Raw genomic sequence first — 19,463 nt, 5'->3', positions numbered from 1 at the left:
CTATTATAAAATGAAGGTGGATCAGTTTGTGGATTAACTAACACGACACCTAAACGCCTAAGCCTAAGTCTAATGTATGCAGCCTAACTAAACCAGCCGAAGCCTAACTAAACCTCGTAAGGTTGAGCATAAGCCTAAGCCTAACTGTAAGCCTGAGCCTGATTGCAAACCTAAGCATCTTACCCTTCTAGAGGAACTTTTTGGCAACATTTCCCTAGAAGCCCATTTGAAAAACACGTCAATCAATCAAAACTCGGCGAGCAAATGCGGCGTGTAATGTGGTGTTGAAAGAGATATGATTGGTGTGAATGTGCTCCCAAAGGAGTTTTCTCTCGTATTCCAAAACTTTCCGTTCTTCTAAAATCTCAGAACTTGCGCCTGTAGTTCTACCCCTTTGATAATAAATTGGGTAAAAATTTGCATAATCCATGCAAGTTTCTTGTGTTCGTTCCTGAATCCTCCCGAAAACTGTTTGTTCTCTCATCGACCTTTCCCTCTCGGCAGGGTATCCTCAATTAGAAGAGGGTCAGTCAGTGGAAAATAAGAGAGAAATAGATACCGCTAAATCATTTGCAAACATAACAACACAGAGGGTATCACTTCGTGATTATCATATTAGTAGTTTGCCCTTCGCCTTTTTGTTGCTATTTGTTTTCCGACCTTTTTTTCCGGCATTTTCACTTTTTGAGCGTTCTGAGTCAAGTGGAAAGTTAAAATTTTTCAAAATTATCACAAAATCTTTAGCACATAAGGGAATAGGGTCAGTTAACATTCAATTAGTTTAAACTAGAAAAGTTCGATCTAGAATTTTTTCTTTGTTGAGTTGAGTTTTTTTCCGACGGAGGTTATTGCAGACTTTAGATAAATTTGAAGAAGTTTCGGGGTAGATAAATATCTTTTGAATATTTTTTTGAAACTTGAAACGTTGTGCTTGATTGATTGAGGTGAAAAAATACAGATTTTCCAACGAAAAAAATTCAAGAAGCTTTTAGAACTTTTATACAAAAATCAGCAAATTTACGCATTGGATGTTTGTGGAAAAAATATCTGAAAAATTCGAATCAAAGCATCGAGGGGTACGAGTTGAGTAGTATTATTATTCTAAAACATTAATTTCGATTCACTACCAAACTCCCTGAAAGCGTTTAGCTTTTTCTCCATTCTTTAATTTTTGATAGGATCTGATCAGTAAGTGAAATTCCTTTGACTAGCTTCTCTTTTATCACTTTTAGAAAAAATCTCTAAATGCTCTTGTATCCTTATCCAGCATTAGTACATTTTCAAAATCATCCCTAAAAAGTTCAAAGTTTGCACCCTCGTAGTAACTTCTTCTTCTTCTTGCTCCACCCTTCTCACTATACTATGTTGTTGCGTCGAAACGTCTCCAAAATTGACACGATATATTAGCATAGTTTCCTTCTTTTGCATTCAATCCTATCCCAGTATATTCTTCTTCTTCATCCGTTCCATTTTTCCTGAATAAGGCGTGTGTGGGCACGTGTTGCGTAACACACCTATTCTTATCATCAATCCAACCTATAGTCGGCGTGACTTCAAAAAGAGATCCTTGTACTCATTAGTCGGTTGTACTTGTCCCTCAGGGGAGAAGAAAGGGTCATCATTTGTAAAGTAGAGATATGAATCTGTGATTATTAATCGCTTGTACTTACACCATGTTCTTTTTTTTCATGATACTTTTACGATGGTCCGGCCGCGCGAAAAGACACCTTCCTACAATTTTACAGTGCCGAAAGAGAACAAGGTGTATGTGGTAAATCACCCACAACCAACTGTTTTCAATTTGCCATTCTTTCGCCTAAAAAATTAGGTGGAGCACATGTTCGTCGGCAATCTTTGAAGTTTTAGCTGCCGCCACGTCACGGCTCCCATATGTGATGGAGAGCAGTTTTTTTCGTGCGCGCGATTCTTTGTGTTTGATCATCTGCCGACCAAATGCGTTAAGCAGATATGAAACAATGTGTGAATCCAATTTGTAACTATTGAGTCTTAATTTTTTCGCTTATTGTAGTACGGTCCTAGTTGAACTTATTTGTTAACGTACCGTATTTTACCTATTAGACTAGCATCTCCTTGCTCTAATTTGACATTTTATCTCTAGGATGTCTTTGATTTTATCAGAAACTGTTGAATGACAAAATAGATTTTAAATATTTTTCCATATGTCTGGTTTTGAAATCATTTCAAAAAAATTAAGAAAATCGAGATACACCTTCGAAGTAGAGCAGTACGAGTACTAGTCTAATTGAAAAAGTACAGTTGCTTATTTTGGCAGAAATGGGCTTGAAAGCTGTCAGCTTTTGCTAGTTAGTGAGTGAAAATAATTTTTTTGAAAATCTCCAAAATACCAGCATCTACATCCAGCTTTATATTTAAAATTTAATTTTTGTCTTACTTTTAAAAAAATTCCCTGTCACCAATTACTTTTTAATTGAGTTCTAATTATCTTTTACCCCATCAATATTTTGTATACATTCTGTTTCCCACGTGTCACCCAGATGTTTTCTTATCTCTTTCCAGCATCATGTTTCAGCCAAATTCGATCCATCATCACACCTGAATGATTATGCACTGACACATTTCTGACATATTTTTTACTCTTCATATTTTCTCGCGTTTTGGCTCAATTCTTTAACTCAAATCTATAATTTCAGAAATTCAACTCAAGTGATTCAAAATTAAGCCAATTGATCGTAAGGAATAGGACAATTAAAACTAGGTCAGTTTGAACTTTTAACTATTCTCTCACACTTAAATTAGCTTCAATCTTCTTCTCCTCTCCTCTCTTTTCCTCTTTCTAATTCTCCGAAATTTTGAATTCGTCCCGCCCATTTTCTTCTCCTTCGACTCCTCCTTCATACGCTGTTTCGATATCTTTGTACTTGTATTCTTTTAATTTTTCATGTTAATATTTTTGGTTTTTTGATTTTTCAAAGTAACCCTCTTCAACTTTTTACCACTTGGTTCTATTTTGACAGCTATCGGATGCCATCGAATTTTTAAAAAATGTTCAACAGTACGAATACTTTAAAAAAATTCAACAAAAAAAATACAGTATCTCCTTTAACGGCATAATCAATCTAAGAAAAACAGTACCCTAAATATCATATATCAACAGAGAGAAAAAGTGCGGTGGCGGAAAGAGCAACGGAGCACAAAGTTGGCACTTGCTCTCGAAACTCTGCGCGCAGCAAAAGCTTATCATGCTCATCAACTCATCTTGCTAATCATTCTCCTTCTTACCCTTCCGCTTACTGACCGGTCTTTCCGCACCCCTCAACAGGTACTCATCTCAATTCTTTTTAGTTTTCAATGAGTGGAGGGCTCTTTTTGCTTTTTAGCGCCTACTTCTTATTATTTGATTGTCCCCTTGATTACTGTTGATTCTAGTGATTAGGCTTCCGATGTGAGCTTTTTTATGCCACTTACTTTGCAAAAATATGTTTCTCTGGCAATCAATAAAATTATAGTTTTTTACAAGATTTATTAGCAAAGAGTTTTAATTTTTAAAAAATTAATTTAAAAAATCAATAAACTTTAGGTCTTCAAAGAAGATGAATATAATCTCAATGTTCAATGTTTTAAATCAATTTATTATTTAGATGTGAGCCATTTTAGAATTAATTTCTTTATAATTACAAAAATCTTGCTTGTCTTTTTTCGAAAAGTTTACAACTGTCAAGTTATACTAACTCAAATTTATGTGAGGCCTTTTATGTAAATTCTAGAACGAAGAGATTTTCATCAAGTATTTTTGAATTACAACAAAGCTCTAATAGCATAACTATGTCCTCCCCGTGTTATTTCAACTTAAAACCACAGCTCTTCTCATCCATCAATCTCTTTAAATTATCTCTGCGTCTCCTTAATTTTCATGATCTCCATTTCATTTAGTTTCCGTTAAATTTGCCTTTGTTCTTCTCTCTTCAGCTCGAAATCATCCCGAGAAACCAGAACCAGATGTCCTTGTGTTTGTTTCCGTGTGGAAATGTGTCTGTATGTGTTAGTTTAGGTTTTCTTTTAATTTTCTGATTTTCGCCCTGATTCTCCTTGTGCATTGTGTGAGAGAAGGTTGGAAGTTGAGCAGCAAGTTAGACAAATGCAAGAAAATTGAATTGAAGTCAAAAGAGAAAGATAGCACACATTCCATTTGAAGAGTCTATGTGAATGTGTGACACTAAAAGATTCAATTCAAGATAATAGAAATTCAAGATCCGGAGAAAAGGGTCCCATGAAACAGAAAAAAAAACACAGAAAATTTTTTTTTGTTTCGAAAGATGCTTTATCAGGCATTTTTCAGGCATTGTTGCCTACCTGCTACCTATTATGAGCTTTGGTGTCTGCAAATAATAGATTTGCAAAATTATTGTGGTTTCTTTGGAAATTTCTGAAGGTCTTTTTTTCTGTCATCGGATATTTCGCCTTTCCACATGTTAAATTTTTTTTTTTTTGCAAATAATTTTAGGACTTTGAAGAATTCACGAGAAGACAATACCACCGCTTAAGACTAGGCCGACGAAGCTAAGCCTACGCATAAGCCTAAGCCTGAGCCTAAGACTAAAACTAGGTCTAGGCCTTAGCCTAATTCTAAGCCTCAGTCCAAGTCTACGCCTACGCCTAAGCCAAAGCCTAAGCCCAAGCCTAACTTTGGAAATTTTGAAATACTAAACATGAAACAAAGAAGATTCAAACATAGAGTTGTCCATTTCGCAAGCTGATAAAAAATTCCCATTTCCATCAGAATGTATGCGTTCTGAGCACAGCTGTTAGCCCTTCCCACCCTATTCTATGTATTCCACCCAAATCTTTCTCTCCAGTAACAACTTCTTCCTCAACATCTCCTGAATCTTCTTCTCTCAAAAGTTTAATCGTTCGGAATCGTTGCACCACACACACATTTCCTGAATGTGCTCACGGAGCAGCGTATCCTGTTTCGGCGTGAGGAGACCTCTCAGTGAACATAATTACATAATTACCCTCTCTACGAAAAGCGGCAAAGTGTTTCTGTTTCTCTGTTTTGTTCAATGTTTCTAAATTCTAAAACCGACACATTCTTTCCATTTTCCCTTTTCCTAGAAGCTCGGAGCTCCAGAAAACTTAATCGCCTTCTTCCACTCTTTTTTAGGAAATCTTTTTTTGTTTCTCACGTTTAAATCCTTCTTCACAACGGGTTTGAAGTTTTGAAGTTGCTTTCTTAAGTAATTTTAAGTAATAAGTAATTTTGGAGCTTCACTGAACAAGAACAGTTGTGCATACCCCTCCTGTTACATGGTAGAATTGACACACAACTGTCACTGAAATCTAGGATTTTGTACGTCAGATGGTGGTGTCTTCTGAGAAAGAGGGTGTTGTATTTCGAAGAAATTAGGTGACAGATTTGAGATATTGAAAATGGCAGGAGGAAGATTGACAGACTTGGAAGTAACAGAGTGGGTTCTGTGAATCTTGGAGCAGTGTGGACCTAATTTTCTAATTTAGCAATTTTTAAATCACCAAAAAATTAGACAAGATCTGTAAGAATTTTTGATAACAAGTTCATATTCTTCAAGTTTTTTTGTCCAAAAATTATTCCCCATAATAATAACTTATCATTGAATAGGAAAAAAACATTTAAAAAAACATTTTTAGTTGATAGGTATTAAATTTTGGGTATCTTTTCTACAGAGTCAAAATGTGTTAAAATCTAGAAATTAACTAATGGCAGAACTTGACGAAATTTCAGATTTTGAGAAATTTTGCTCTTTTTGTTTTGAAACTTTGGCCGCTAAAAAGTATAATGTTTGTAAATGTCTACAGTATTGCAGGAAAAAAAATGCAGAAACCTGATTTTCCCCTTAATCAATTTTTAATACAATTTTAAACTTGACATTTCTACTGCTCGGTGAGCCGGGGAATTTTTTGTCTTAATTGTTATTGGTAAACGAAAAAATATTTTCTTACTCTTGAACTGAATATTAAATATCCAAAATAACTCTCCAAATCCCAGTCATCATTGTTTTTTCAAAACGGCTCCACCCACTACCACCTTCTTCTTGCTTCTCCCTCCCCCATTCAGTGACCATCTGTCTTGTTCTGTTTTTTCCCACGCGCATAAATATTTTCGCTTACTCCCTCACTCACTCATCTTTTGCCATTAACTCCCGAAATATCTCTCCCGCTCTCTAAAATCACTAATTACATACCTTTCTCAAAAAACAACAACTCGTTTTTTACCTTCAAACTTCAGTGTAATCTGAAATCTGATCCGATGATCGTCGTTTCTGAGGTGAAACTTCTAAACTTTCTCCTCTCATTTTCTCAAGTTTCTATCTTTTTTGTTCAAGAAGACTACGATTTGTATGCTTGTTGTGTCACCTAATTACAATGAGACCGGACTATCCTGTTAATAATAGACCTCAATCGCGCCTTTTTGTAGAAAACCTTCCGGATGAGAAAGAGATGTACATAATTAGAATGAGAAGGATATCTTCATTTTTCACTTTTCAAGGTTTTAGGCTTTATCCATATTTTCTATTTGGAGACATTTTGATGAATGGATTCCAAAAAACGGCTCACTCAATGGCTTTTGCTACATAAAAAATTTAAAGTATCCATACAAATCTAGAACTTTAATTCTTCGCAATTTTCTCTAAAGCAGCATTATTTTCAGAAAATTCAAATATTTCTCTGCATTGCTATAAAAATATCTTTAAAAAATGTGCCGCCCATCTCTGTTCCTAAGTATTCTGGAGTAATCTGATGCCTACAAAGACTGACCTTTTTGCGCGGTCTTTCAACTCTTTGTAGCTGGTACATATCATCAATGTACTCACTAATCCTCAATTTAACGCAAACACTGTATTCTTTGTGAACTCATCCTCTTCTTCGGTATGAGTTGCTCTAATCTGTAAGAGTGTATGTCCTCCTGTTGACATTGTGCTGATCGATGATGTGTATTTCTGGTAATCGAGCCGCTCACTCTTTTTCTCTTTGAAGATGCACCGCTTTCCGCGCGGAAGGTGTTCTTCCACCCCTTCCCCGACTGCCGCCTTTCTGTCCGTCCTCGTCTTGACCCTTCTATGTATATCCAGGTAATTGATACTTATGCAAATTATGATCCTCTTCTTTTTTTGTGGAAAAAGAGCTTCAGTTCCTTTTGGCACACTGATTTACGACTCGATCATAAACATAGAACCACTTTTCGTATTCGAGCAGTTTTATGCTCTGTTCCTGAGAAAAATGGTTATAGACACCAATTGTCGAGTTCGTATAGATTTTAGAGCTTCTCATAAATGTTTCGTGAAGCTTAGTTTTTTTCGGTTTTCAAAATCTAATTGTTCGTTTGTGTGTTCTATTGGGCTCAAGACAGGCTCAAAAGTTTGGAGATTCTACCTAAAAATAGGCTTTTCCTAAGACCTTCATTTTAAGGCCACTCAATTTATTTTCGTCAATTCTGTTCATATTAGGGCCAGTTTTGCCAGACCTTCTAATCGATTCTAATCTTTACAGTCATATTTACATTCCTCACTTTTTTATGATTTGATCGGTCCAGTAGTTATTCAACCGACCCTAAACTTGTCAAACTTTACAATCCTGGTTCTATCGAACGTCGTGACCTATCCCGAGTGTCTATGTTATGGGTAATAACAATTTTATAGTTGTGTCATTGGCTTTGCTTCATCAACTCACCGTGCTTTTCTTCTCTTCACCTCCTGGAGTCATTTCCACCCGATTAGTGTTCATTTCCGCGGGACTTCCTCCTCGTAGATCAAACAGAGACCGCACACATTCGGTGATCCGTACACCCTGTTTACTGCTGTTCTGGAAAATATGTATATATATCCAGAATCCGTTCATCTCCTCCTCCTCCATCTTCTTCCTTTTCAACCCAATTTTTGCCTCCTCTCGACGGCGCGGCGCTCAAAAGTGGCAGGAGAGAGACCCACTTGATGAGCACGGGCCGTACAAATAGACACACTCAAAGCAGCATCTTCTACCCGAAACACAATTCAGTTTTTTGGTAGAAAAACGATGAAGAGAGAGGGAGAGAGAGAGAGAAAACGTGTGTTTTTCTATAAGTACTTGCTAACCAAATTTGGAATGCCAAGGGGGTACTGTAGGTGTAGTTTTTTTTTAACATGGAGTTATTCTGTTGAAAGATGGAATAGAGAAAGTTTGTATTGTTTGAAAAGATTTTTAGAAACAATATTTTCTATGAAACTTTTTTGAAGTGTCCCAAAATTGTTTAAAACCGTACCGAAAATAGACCAAATCTCAATTCCTACTGCACCATGTTGGTCTAATATTTTTCCTGGAAATTTAGTGTCAAATTATAGAAAAATATTCGTTTGTTTTAAAAATAATTTTTATTTTTATTTCAAAATGGATTTTAAATTATTTCAATTGCAAGAAACTCTGACGACTTATCAGAAAAGTTTTGGTAATTGGGAAACATTAATTCAGTTTTTGAGAATTTCCACACATTTTTAAACTTTTAAAATATTTTTAAAACAAATTTTATTTTTAGATCAATGAAATTTTTTTTAACCTTTTAAGAACATTTCGGTAAATCTGAAAATCAATATTTCCTCAAATGAAAACCAATTTACACCTTGCCGCCAGTGTGTGTAGATCAACTCATGTCAATTGTTTTACCGTTCCCGCCATTCAATCATATCTCCTCACTTTCTTTAACGTAACCGACAAGTGCACCCTTCCTCCTTTGACACTATGTTTCTTTTGAATTTACTAATGGATGAGACCAAAAATGTGCTGCATTTATGAAAATCCCTTTTTCCCATTGTTTTTTCCATATTTTTTCTGAAAATTTTTGATAGAAATATAAATAGAAAAATTTTTGAACTTTCTGAAGTTAATTCTAATTTTTTGGAAAATTTCGAAAATTTGTTCAAAAACTGAATCAAATCTCATTGCGCCTGTTACTTTGCACATTTCGGCTTTGAAGCAGTTTTTGAGCAACTTCAAAATTTCCATTTGGAAGTGCTATGATTTTCTGTAAGAACAAGTCTTTCTCTGCATTTCTATATAAATTTTCTAAGAAAAGCCCCAGCACATCTCCAGATGCGGCATTAATTTTCAAGTCCATCTACTCCATTAATATTCTCAGACCATTCATTCATTCGCCAATTCTCCCATGCTTTCCAAAAAACAGTAATCCCATAGCCGGGTTACAAGGGCGGCTCACAAAGCCGTGCTCTTATTTTCCCGCATAATCCTTGGCAGATCCCTCCTACATCCACACCTGGTCTTTTGAGAGGAACCATTTTCCGAGGAGGTGTCTATTTTTCTGCTATCTAATTGAATGATCATCCTTGAGAGAAGGAGTTTTCACAACTTTTTTATTAATCGCTCAATGACATGCAGAACTAATTTTGGGGGCCACTTTTAGATTCCATCTTTTTTATTCAAAGTTTTTGAGAATATTTTTCTTATGGTTGAAAAGAAACTAATCAATATTTGCCAACAAAATTCAAATCGTTCAATAATACCTGTCATAAACCTAGCCTTGACATCTTCCCTAATTTTAGGGTTTTATGACCCAATTTTATGGCTCACCAGCTAGTAATCCCCTATTCTTTCCGTCTTCCTCTCTCTTCCAGTCTCCTGTTCTCCTTATAGATCTTCTGTTTCCGTTGACGTGGCAACACTCCATCCATCACCTCCTTACCCCTTTTTTTTCCAATTTCCTTTGATGTACTTACTTCTTTCGCGCGTACATACCACGGTGGTCCGCATTAATTTTTCATCATTTTTCTCGCTCTTTTTATACATAGATTCTGTTTGAATACGTATTTTGAAACTTTCAAAACAAGTACACATTTTTCAGAATGCGAGGAGCTCTTCTCTTGCTTGTACTATTAAGTGCACAACACGTATCGACAAGCCAATTTTGGCTCAGTGTCGAAGTTGAACAAATTGATTGGACTGATGGATGCTTGACGACTGCTCTCTGCTCACATCCGAGATTTCAATTAATCAAGGATTTACTCCCAGTCAATGAGAAGGTTACAATGAATTGGCCAATTGTGGAACATTTTGATAAGGTAAGGTTTTATGGACTTTTTTATGGCAGCCTATATCTAAGTTCATTTGGAAGATATCAAAAAATGCTCAACTACAAATTTATAGAAGAGAAAATGAATCATATGATGTTAGTTGACAATTTTTGAATACAACAACGGGGAAACGAGATATAAGCTGCCAAAGTTCAGGGGTGCTAGACCAGGAGTGTTAGGCAAAAATGACTAATTTCCATTTGTTTTAAATAATATTTAATGCCCGTTATAGAAGAATAAAATTTGAAAAATAGTGTAATTTTAGGTTAAAAATTGATTTTTTTGTTTTGGAAAGTTGTGAGTTCCGACGAATTACCGAAAATACATTTATTTAAAAAAATTTTAAAGCACATTTTAAAATTAAAACCCACATTGTTTTCAGATCAATCAAATATTTTTCTATATTTTTACAGTGAACTTTAATGAAAAAAAGTTGGACAAACATGCCACAATTTTGTAGATCTCCCAAAATTAATTGCCGCAGCAAGACTTCTAGATTCTAGAATCTAGAAGCTTCCCACTTGAGGTTTTGAACTGTTATAGAGTTATAGAAAAATTTGTTGAATTTCATTAAATAAATAATCCATTTTTCTATTACTTTTACTTTTTTCAAAAAAAAATTGAATTCAAAAACTAGTACGTAACCTATAATCATAACACCTCTTGAACTCATTTTCTCATTAAGAATATCTCAAAGGTTCTCCATCCCAAACATCCGTCAATATCCGTCAAAGGTGTCAAAGAGATTGAAAGAGAAAATGACGGATTTACGTAACTGTAATTAGCAAACACACACACACACACACACGTTCATATCTTTTCACCTCACCGCCTTATATTACGCAATAGATTTCCCCTCTACCTGTTTTTACTCGATATGATGTCACACAAGCCTACAATTTTAGGCCGGTTATTAAAACTCTATGGGAAAAGGACGGATTATAAATAATAATTAATATTTTTCAGGAATCCCACCGTCCATTTGTCTCGTATTGGCCGTCGGGAAGAACTGAGGATATCTCAATGTCTGCCCAAGTTGTTGGAACTGATAGAACCTATGGATTCCCGAGAATCTGTGATCAGTCACCATCGGTTAGGATTTTCCCAGAGGAGCATAAAAAGGTACGTTTTTATGCTGCCAGTAGAGAACTCAACAGTAAATTTAGCCTAGCATACAACTTTGAAGGCTCAAATCTCAGTTGTCGCTGGTTTTATACAAAAATTGTCAACTGACTAAATATTTGTTAGTTCGTTTTCTATAATTTTGTAGTTATTTACGTTTTGATATCTTTGAAAAGAACCCAGGTATAACCTCTCAAAGTAAAGACGTCTGGTGCAGTATTAATTGAGGGAATACGGTAACTCAATTGAATTTGGACCAATTTTCCTATTTTCCCAGGACATGTGTGACGTCATAGAGAAACCTGGATAAGATTTGGTTTAAATTGAAATATTATCTTTTAACTTTTTTAAAACCCCATTTTTTTGTGAAAAATCCCGACTTCAAACTTAGATATTTTATGTGCCAAAAAAACTGCTGGCAATTATTTATTCACTACAAGTTATTTGGTTACGTTTTAGCGGTTCATTCACTAAAAGGTGTGACCTGTATTGTTGGCCGATTGCCACGTCACCAGGTCTTAAACAAATAAAGTCTGAAACAGTGTCAACATGACCAGCTGCCACACCACACCAAACGTTCTTTTTTCCAGATAGTGGCTCATCTTGAAAAAGAAAAACCAACTGGAAAACCACCAATGGACTCGTTGAAAATAAAAGTGAAGGGAAAATGTTTTAATGCAACAATGACAGTAATCAAGCATACTGAGAGATGTCCATGGTGTCCTGATCCAAAAGAAATTACAATAATCGGACAAGAACCTGGAAGTGAGGCAACTGGATTAAGAGCTGGATCAGCTGCGTGGCTTTTTGGATCATCATCTTCATTGATTTCTGATGATCGAATTGTTCATATTGGAGTTCTTGTCCTGGCAATTGTTGCTGTCTTGTCTTCAACTGCATTTGCTATCATTTTGGTTATGTATTTGAGAAATAAGAGATTGGTCAAGGAGACACTCAAGAAGCCACGTTTTCATCCGTATATCTCGGTGAAGGGGCATGAAATTGCTGAGGACAATTGCAGGTATAGTAGCTTTTTCTGAATTTTCTTTAACTTGGGTCTCGCCACGAGAAAACATTTTTGTTTCTATTTGAGAGAAATAATGGAAAATCGTAAATTTCGGTTTCGTTTTTCAGAATTAAAAACCGATAACATAAAGTTTCCTGTATTGCTGAAATTTGAAAAAAAAGCTCCAAAAATACGGCCCGGGTCTCGAAACGACAATTTTTTTTAAAATAGAGAAAGCTGTGCGCCTTCAAAGGGTACTGTAGTTTGAAACTTTTGTGGTTGCGGAATTTTCTTTGTTTTTGTCACGATTTGTTAAAATTAGAGTGTTTTTATCCAATTTTTACCCGAAAAACTATGAAAATCGAATAAATTTTGCAGCGACGAAGCGAAAGTTTGAAATTACAGTACTCTTTAAAGGCGCACACCTTTTAGCAATTAACAAAGAATTGTCGTGTCAGGACCTGGCAGGGAAAAACACAAAACTTCGCCTCTAGATAATATACAGTCAACAATTTCCTCACAAAAGCCCAAAGAAAAATGATATCACACGTTATATTTTTCGTGGCGAGACCCAAAACTAGGAAATTATATCGAGTTCTTCTATCAATTCCAAAATTTTGCAGATATGATCTTCCATGGGAACAGCAACAACGCCCCCTAACCTACTGGATGACGTCATCAAACAAATCATCCGAATCCACAATGACGTCACCATTGGATTCAGCTTCATCCCTTCATGGAAGTGGTGGAAGTCATCAGAATCCACACATGTACAATTCTCATCATCATCAGCATCAGCAACAGCAGAATGCTCATCCATCAGAAATGTATCATTCAACATATACACGTGATGGATATCAAACATATCGTCCACCACCACCATCAGTTCATCCACCAATATTTCCACCACAAACACAATTATTCCATCCACCAACATACTCAACACAACGTCACGTAACATCTCCAAATTCATCAAGAAATGATGATTCTGGATTGGAATCTGTGTAAATTTTAAGTGTTTAATAATTAGGCTGGATCTAGATTCGATTTGTTTTTTCTTCATCCTTTTTTAATTAACGTTACGGGTTATCAACACTGATGACAACCGGTGAAACATTATTTTTCAAAATTCAGTTTTTTTTTTGTCAGATTGTAAATATCCTAATATTTTCTAAATTGTATTTTTAATTGATTCCTTTAATGAATTGTGTATCTTAAAATTATATTATCGCTACGAAAAAAAAACAGATGGGACAATGGAAATTACGAAAAAAAAGAATGGTGACACGTATAATCCAAATAAGACAAAAAGGAAACAGATTGGTAGAAACACTTGGGAGTATACATGGAGTATCTACAGGGGATGCAAGATGATTGTCTATTGGAATGGATTGGCGCCACCACCACCTCCTTGCTGCTGATTTTGTTGTCCAAATTGTGGATTTGGTGGAAATCCTCCTTGCTGTTGCTGTTGAGGCCATTGTTGTTGGTATGAAGGAAAGGCGCCAGGGAATGTTGGATAAGGAGCCGCAAATGTCGGTTGGTACTGTGGTTGGAACATTGGTTGCGGTTGGCCTGAAATTTTTGAATTATTGGTAAAAGTTGTGGCATTTTATAATCAAGTTATTAGTTAAATAAGTGTTAAATTCAAAATTTTCTTTTTTTTACCATCCTTGGGTCTGCTAAATAATTAGCAGACCCAGGTGGGTAAAGCTGAAAACATGATTTTTCAAAAAATGGGCCGATTTTGCGTGTTTCGAGTGAAAATTTAGGCTTTTTGTGTATGCTAAATATTTAGCAGACCCAAGATGGGTATGCTAAATATTTAGCAGACCCAATGTGGGTAAAGCTGAAAAAATGATTTTTCAGCCAATTTTGCGTGTTTCGAGTGAAAATTTAGGCTTTTTGTGTATGCTAAATATTTAGCAGACCCAAGATGGGTATGCTAAATATTTAGCAGACCCAAGGTGGGTATGCTAAATATTTAGCAGACCCAAAGTGGGTAAAGCTGAAAAAATGATTTTTCAGCCAATTTTGCGTGTTTCGAGTGAAAATTTAGGCGTTTTGTGTATGCTAAACAATTAGCAGGCCAATTGAGTATGCTAAATATTTACGGACAAAATAATGTAACACAAGACACACCGTATGGCATTGGCTGTTGATAATATCCAGGATGCTGTTGGAATTGTTGCATTTGTGGTTGTTGCTGCTGCTGATACGGATTATACTGTGGTGGTGCACCAGGAGTGGCTGAATACAGAGGACATGCTTACAGATTCAGACAAAAATGGGTTAGTTCAATTCATGAGTGAGCGGCAATTATTTTTTGGAAGTTCTACACTATTTCTCCATGTTGTTCTAAAAAATTGTTATTTAAAATTGGCGTCAAAGTATAGAAAATTTCTCGATTTATTTGAAAATAACATTAATTTTTTCTGAAAAATCGGAGAAAGTGATCAAAATTGGCCCTTTTCGAACACTTTCTCCGATATTCCAGATAAAATTAATGTTATTTTCAGGTAAATAAAATGAATTTCTATTTTTTGGCACTAATTTTTAATAAAAAATATTGGAAAAAAACATGGCGCAGGTGTATAATGTATAATTGCCAAAAATAATTTCCGTTAACTCCTCCGTCAATTTTTAGAAAAACGCTATAACAAATTTATTACCTTGCATTGATTGTTGAGTTCTTGGTGGTGGAATTGGAGATTCTACACTTGGAGCAGCTGGACGTGGTGGAGGTGGTCTTGGTGGAGCATTTGCTGGTGATTGAGCTGCGTTGGTTCCTGAAATTTAAAAAATAACTAATTCCTGGCGAATATTATAGTTTTGTTATATTAAAATGTTAATTTAAAAAAAAACATGCTCGTGCAGAACAAAAACGGACCGCCTGTAAGATATGAAGAAACGAGCGAATTTACACCATCAACAACAGCTTTCGCAGCTTGACCTGAAACCACGAAAATCTAATACAAGGCACAACATCGAAATTCTAAAAAATATATAAAATACCAAATACATGTTGCAGCTAACTTTAACAAAATTACGACGAACAACGGAACCCACTTATAAAAATTAATTTTCAATACGTACCATCATCTGAAGATTTGATTTCAAAAATTTGATCAACTTATTACCCAGATGCAAAACTTTGCGATTTTCGTCTCAAAAATACGGTACCCGGTCTCGAAACGACAACTTTTATTGAAACAGCTTTTTGATTATGTCTTCAAAATAGTTTTTCTACTAGCTACTCAAAGATTAAAGTATTCGCGTTTTTTTTTTCAGTTTTGTTTGAATATAGTTTTTTAACAAAAAAAATGTGATGAAAAATCATTAAGAAAAAAACTTTTAAAAACGATATATTTTCGAAAAATTGGATAAAACACTTTAATTTTTTAAATGCCCAAATTTTTGAGAAAATGGGAGAAAAAAAAAGAAAAAATGAAAATCCCATTAAATTTTTTTCTGAAAAATGTAATTAAAAAATTTGTCGTGTCGAGACCAGGGAAAAAATCGTAAAATTTCATATATGATTAATACTTACCTGAAACAATGCTCAACTGAAGTTGTCTCATCAAATCCTCCTTTTCAGTTTGCCGAGCAAACGCAAAATCACTGACTTTCTGTTGAAGTCGGACAAGAATTGGGGTGAGATCGTTGTAGAATTTAGTTCCTTCCTCCAAATTAGCTTTCAACTCAACGTAAGCATCCGAAGCTTGAGCCAACATCTTCAAAATACGCTCACGTTCGGCACCGGTGCTCGATCCAGTCTTTTCTCCGGTGAAAGTATTGTTTGCAGCTTGAATCTGATTCATCAGTGTTTCCTGTGTATCTAATGAAGATTGAACACGTCGTTTCAAGTCTCCAAAGATTTGAGCTATTTTCTCTTTTGAAATATGCTCCTCGTTGATCAGTTGATTCTCAGCCATTGCTTTCAAGAAATCATTTGCAATATCACAGTTCGTATTTTTCAGTTCTTTTTCAAGAAGTTCTCTGTCTGTAGTAACCTCATTCCATTGGCTCATAAATTGTCTCAATTGACGGACTGTATCAGTTTCACCAGTTGCATGAGCAGTCTGGCCTGGAATTGAAGATCGGAGTTCTGATTCATTTTTTGATAAAAGCTCGATTCCTTGACGATGAGACTCAAACTTCTCCTTGACCATTTTATCAGCATTCGAAGCTGTATGCAAGATTCCTCGATATTTTCCAATTTCAGTAACGAGTGGCCCAGTTAGCTGTTCACTGGACATTCGGGTCCACTTCGTTCCAAGCTGTTTTCTCATTGTATCGTCACTCTCCTTTTCTTCATTCAAAATTCGACTAGTTTCAGTGAGAATATCCTCATTACGTTGATAAAGAGTTGGAAGTTCAGAGAAAAGACGCATAATCTCAGAACTTCCACCATTTTGCTTCAATTTTGCCGATTTCAGTTTAAGAGATTCTGGTAATGTTTCAGTGGAAGTTACATCATCAAGGGCCGCTGGAAGATTCAAAGATGCCAGAACTCTGAAATTTAATTATTTGTAAAATGAAAGGAAGTTCAAATTCTTACCCATTCATAAGCTGAGTAGCCTCACGCATTCTAACAGTCTCCATATTAACAAGTTCAGCTTTTCTTGCGTCATATGATTGCATTGCATTGTGAACTTGAACTGGGACAAGAACAGCGAACATATCTGAAATTAGATACTGTATTTCCTCTTTTAGTAAGGCATGCAAAACTAATTTTCGGACACCTAATTTGATGCAAAACTAATAGAGGGTGCAAAACTAATTTTCGAACAGGTTTTTTCTCATGTTTTCCATTAAGTTTTTCAAAATTCAATTGTACAGTTGTAAATTGCATTAGTTATGTTAAATAAATCAAATCAATCAATCAAGTTATGACATAATATCATCAATTTCAATTACAACTTCTGAACCAAAATGGACGAATTTTACGACTGATACGCAAAAATTGTCCGAGTTGTACTTATATTTTGTCAATTTTGACTTGTTATACCAAGTCTGTAATAGTTTTCCTAATTTTTAGAACGAATTTAATCTGCAAATTTTGAATTCTTAGCAATAAGTAACAAATTAAGAGGTGCAAAACTAATAGAGAGTGCAAAACTAATAGAGGTGCCTAACTAATAGAGGAAATACGGTATTTAATATTCACATTGGAGATAGACTAACCTCTGAAGCTTGGAGTCATTGGAGTCTGCATTGGAGTAGGTTTGGCAAGAACGGCTTTTGGTAGTGTTGGAAGTGTACGGAAATCGGAAACTTTTTCATGGTACTGAAAATTCAAAATTTTATTTTGAAATATTGAAATTGTAATGTACTCGAAATGACCCTAAAAATAGAACTTCATAAAGGATTTCAAACATTAAAAAATTTAGTCTATGACTGTTCAAAATTTCAAAAAAAGGCTTAATTTTTGCTAAAATCTCCAATTCTGTCAGTATGCCAAATATTTAGCAGACCCAAAGTGGGTATGCTAAATATTTGGCAGACCCAAGGTTGCTATGCTAAAGATTTAGCAGACTCAAAATGGGTATGCTAAATATTTAGCATACACAAAAAGCCTAAATTTTCCCTCAAAACACGCAAAATCGGCCCATTTTTTGAAAAATCATGTTTTCAGCCCTACCACCCTTGGGTCTGCGAAATATTTAGCATATCCACATTGGGTCTGCTAAATATTTAGCATACCAACGTTGGGTCTGCTAAATATTTAGCATAGCCACCTTGGGTCTGCTAGCTATTTAGCATACGCAATTGGTCTGCCTATTATTTGTCTGAACACGTGGCAAAATCAATTTCCGGCAGCTGTGGCACAAAAAAAATGGCAAAATTGGAGATTTTAGCTTAAAGAAAAAGGTATTTTCGCGAAATTTTGAAAAACTTTGTAATGAAATTCGATATTTTCGGGCCACTTTGAGCCAACGTGGCCTTAAACTTACTATAAAATCGTTATCCTTCTTAGCAGCAGCATGAGCTTTGCTGACAGATGGATAAATATCCCAAATTCCAGTAATATCTCTTGGAAGATATTTTTGAGCAGTGTCGAATAATTTCAACGACTCAGCAAGCCGAGAAAGCTGTTCTCCTATTTGACGAGCCTCACCGCACACTTCTGATTGATGATACTGGGCGAGTGCTTGGTAGGCGAGATTTTTTCCACTAACGATGGCACTCCAATCTTTGTCCCATAGCCCTCGAACAATATCCTTAGACATCATTTTTTGTGCTTCCGAGTAAAATTCGGCAACTTGAGCAGATATTTTGACCATTGATGTAGCCTTCATCTTATCCTTGTGGCCTTTAATATAGATCGCCTCTTGTGCCTGAGCAGTCATTAATGCAGAAAGAGCAGCAAGTGTATCTGGCATGAGATCAGGAGTTGGTTCCTGTTGAACCATTCCGAGAACAACATCACGAAGACGGGCGAATACTCCAGCAGATTGTTGGAATAGTTTTGCAGATACTTTAATTTCATCATCGGTATGGAATTGTTGAGCAGCTCCGATTTGAGACATCAACGATCCGATATTGAACAGAACGGCAGCACGTTCAAAGGATCCGTCAGACAGGGATAAGGATGCTCTGCTTGAGAAGAGGCTTCCTTTGTCGAATGCATCCTTCCATTTGAAAACAACTGGATTTTGAGTTGCAGAGATTATAATTTTGTTTTCAATGGCAACGAGTTGATCATAATATCTGTAAAAAACAATTATTTCAAAGATATTCTTTTTTTTTAAATTTATTACCTAGTCAAAACATCGAGAGCACTTTGATGCTTGTCGAGAGGCTGACAGCAAGCTTTTGAACGGAGTTTATTAAGTTCCTGAACAGCTTCGGCGACATCTGAGCGGTTATTATCGGATGTATTGTAGACATTGTCGATATAGCTTGTAAGTGGCTTCACAAGATCCACTTCATTAGTCGATTTCAGCGGTGCGCTGAGAAAGCCGAATGTAGCCATTCTGAAAGAAAATTAATACTAATTTGAAGTGAGAAATAAAAAAAATAAAATAGAAAGATTCTCTTTAAAGAATTTTTCTGAAATTTTGACAAACTGTGTTTCAATTAAAATGTGAAACATTAATCAAGAAAACCAATGAATTTAGCAAAAAAAACACGAAGATGTTACGAGAATTCAAAAATAAAGTTTAGTTTTAGTAAAAGTTTAATTTTTACAGTTATATTCAGTTAGCAGGGTCAATTTTCTATAATTTAACGCAAAATCCCCAGCCAATTCACTCCAT

General features: G+C 35.5%; 2 protein-coding genes and 4 non-coding genes across 9 annotated transcripts; 3 read left to right on the top strand and 3 right to left on the bottom strand.

Moving 5' to 3' along the window:
• The first annotated feature begins 659 nt into the window (after positions 1–659).
• R10E12.10 lies at positions 660–772 on the top strand. The gene has a single exon (NR_052665.1). It is a non-coding gene; the product is annotated as an Unclassified non-coding RNA R10E12.10 (non-coding RNA).
• Positions 773–1,643: 871 nt separating this feature from the next.
• On the bottom strand, positions 1,644–1,850 carry R10E12.11. Its single transcript, NR_052663.1, has one exon. It is a non-coding gene; the product is annotated as an Unclassified non-coding RNA R10E12.11 (non-coding RNA).
• Positions 1,651–1,850, top strand: R10E12.7. The gene has a single exon (NR_052664.1). It is a non-coding gene; the product is annotated as an Unclassified non-coding RNA R10E12.7 (non-coding RNA).
• Positions 1,851–2,672: 822 nt separating this feature from the next.
• R10E12.2 (uncharacterized protein) lies at positions 2,673–13,417 on the top strand. The gene is made up of 5 exons (NM_066813.9): positions 2,673–2,737; positions 9,845–10,061; positions 11,040–11,195; positions 11,786–12,216; positions 12,825–13,417. The coding sequence occupies exons 2-5, from the start codon at positions 9,846–9,848 to the stop codon at positions 13,207–13,209; spliced, it is 1,188 nt and encodes a 395-aa protein (NP_499214.1). The 5' UTR covers positions 2,673–2,737; position 9,845; the 3' UTR covers positions 13,210–13,417.
• Positions 7,429–7,601, bottom strand: R10E12.6. The gene has a single exon (NR_052662.1). It is a non-coding gene; the product is annotated as an Unclassified non-coding RNA R10E12.6 (non-coding RNA).
• alx-1 (Apoptosis-linked gene 2-interacting protein X 1) lies at positions 13,407–19,187 on the bottom strand (the record flags this gene model as incomplete). 4 transcript variants are annotated; one of them, NM_001027542.5, is made up of 9 exons in its annotated part: positions 13,412–13,776; positions 14,344–14,451; positions 14,874–14,990; positions 15,092–15,154; positions 15,752–16,716; positions 16,763–16,886; positions 17,389–17,491; positions 18,159–18,915; positions 18,966–19,181. In NM_001027542.5, the coding sequence occupies 9 exons, from the start codon at positions 19,178–19,180 to the stop codon at positions 13,580–13,582; spliced, it is 2,649 nt and encodes an 882-aa protein (NP_001022713.1). The 4 variants fall into 4 exon arrangements, with proteins under 4 accessions (NP_001022714.1, NP_499213.1, NP_001022713.1 ...); NM_001027543.4 differs by lacking the exon at positions 14,344–14,451 and having other exon boundaries at positions 13,407–13,776; positions 18,966–19,187; NM_066812.8 differs by lacking the exon at positions 15,092–15,154 and having other exon boundaries at positions 13,409–13,776.
• Between the last annotated feature and the right edge of the window lie 276 nt (positions 19,188–19,463).

Source organism: Caenorhabditis elegans, chromosome III (genome assembly GCF_000002985.6).
Source record: "Caenorhabditis elegans chromosome III".
Taxonomy (NCBI): Eukaryota; Metazoa; Nematoda; class Chromadorea; order Rhabditida; family Rhabditidae; genus Caenorhabditis; species Caenorhabditis elegans.
This window is presented reverse-complemented; position numbering and strand designations above follow the sequence as displayed.

Excerpts from the sequence above, each read along its gene's own strand:
- R10E12.2 (NM_066813.9), top strand. The coding sequence starts at position 9,846 with ATGCGAGGAGCTCTTCTCTTGCTTGTACTATTAAGTGCACAACACGTA. Across the intron at positions 10,062-11,039 it reads TTGTGGAACATTTTGATAAG|GAATCCCACCGTCCATTTGT; the intron begins GTAAGGTTTTAT and ends AATATTTTTCAG. Across the intron at positions 12,217-12,824 it reads ATTGCTGAGGACAATTGCAG|ATATGATCTTCCATGGGAAC; the intron begins GTATAGTAGCTT and ends AAAATTTTGCAG.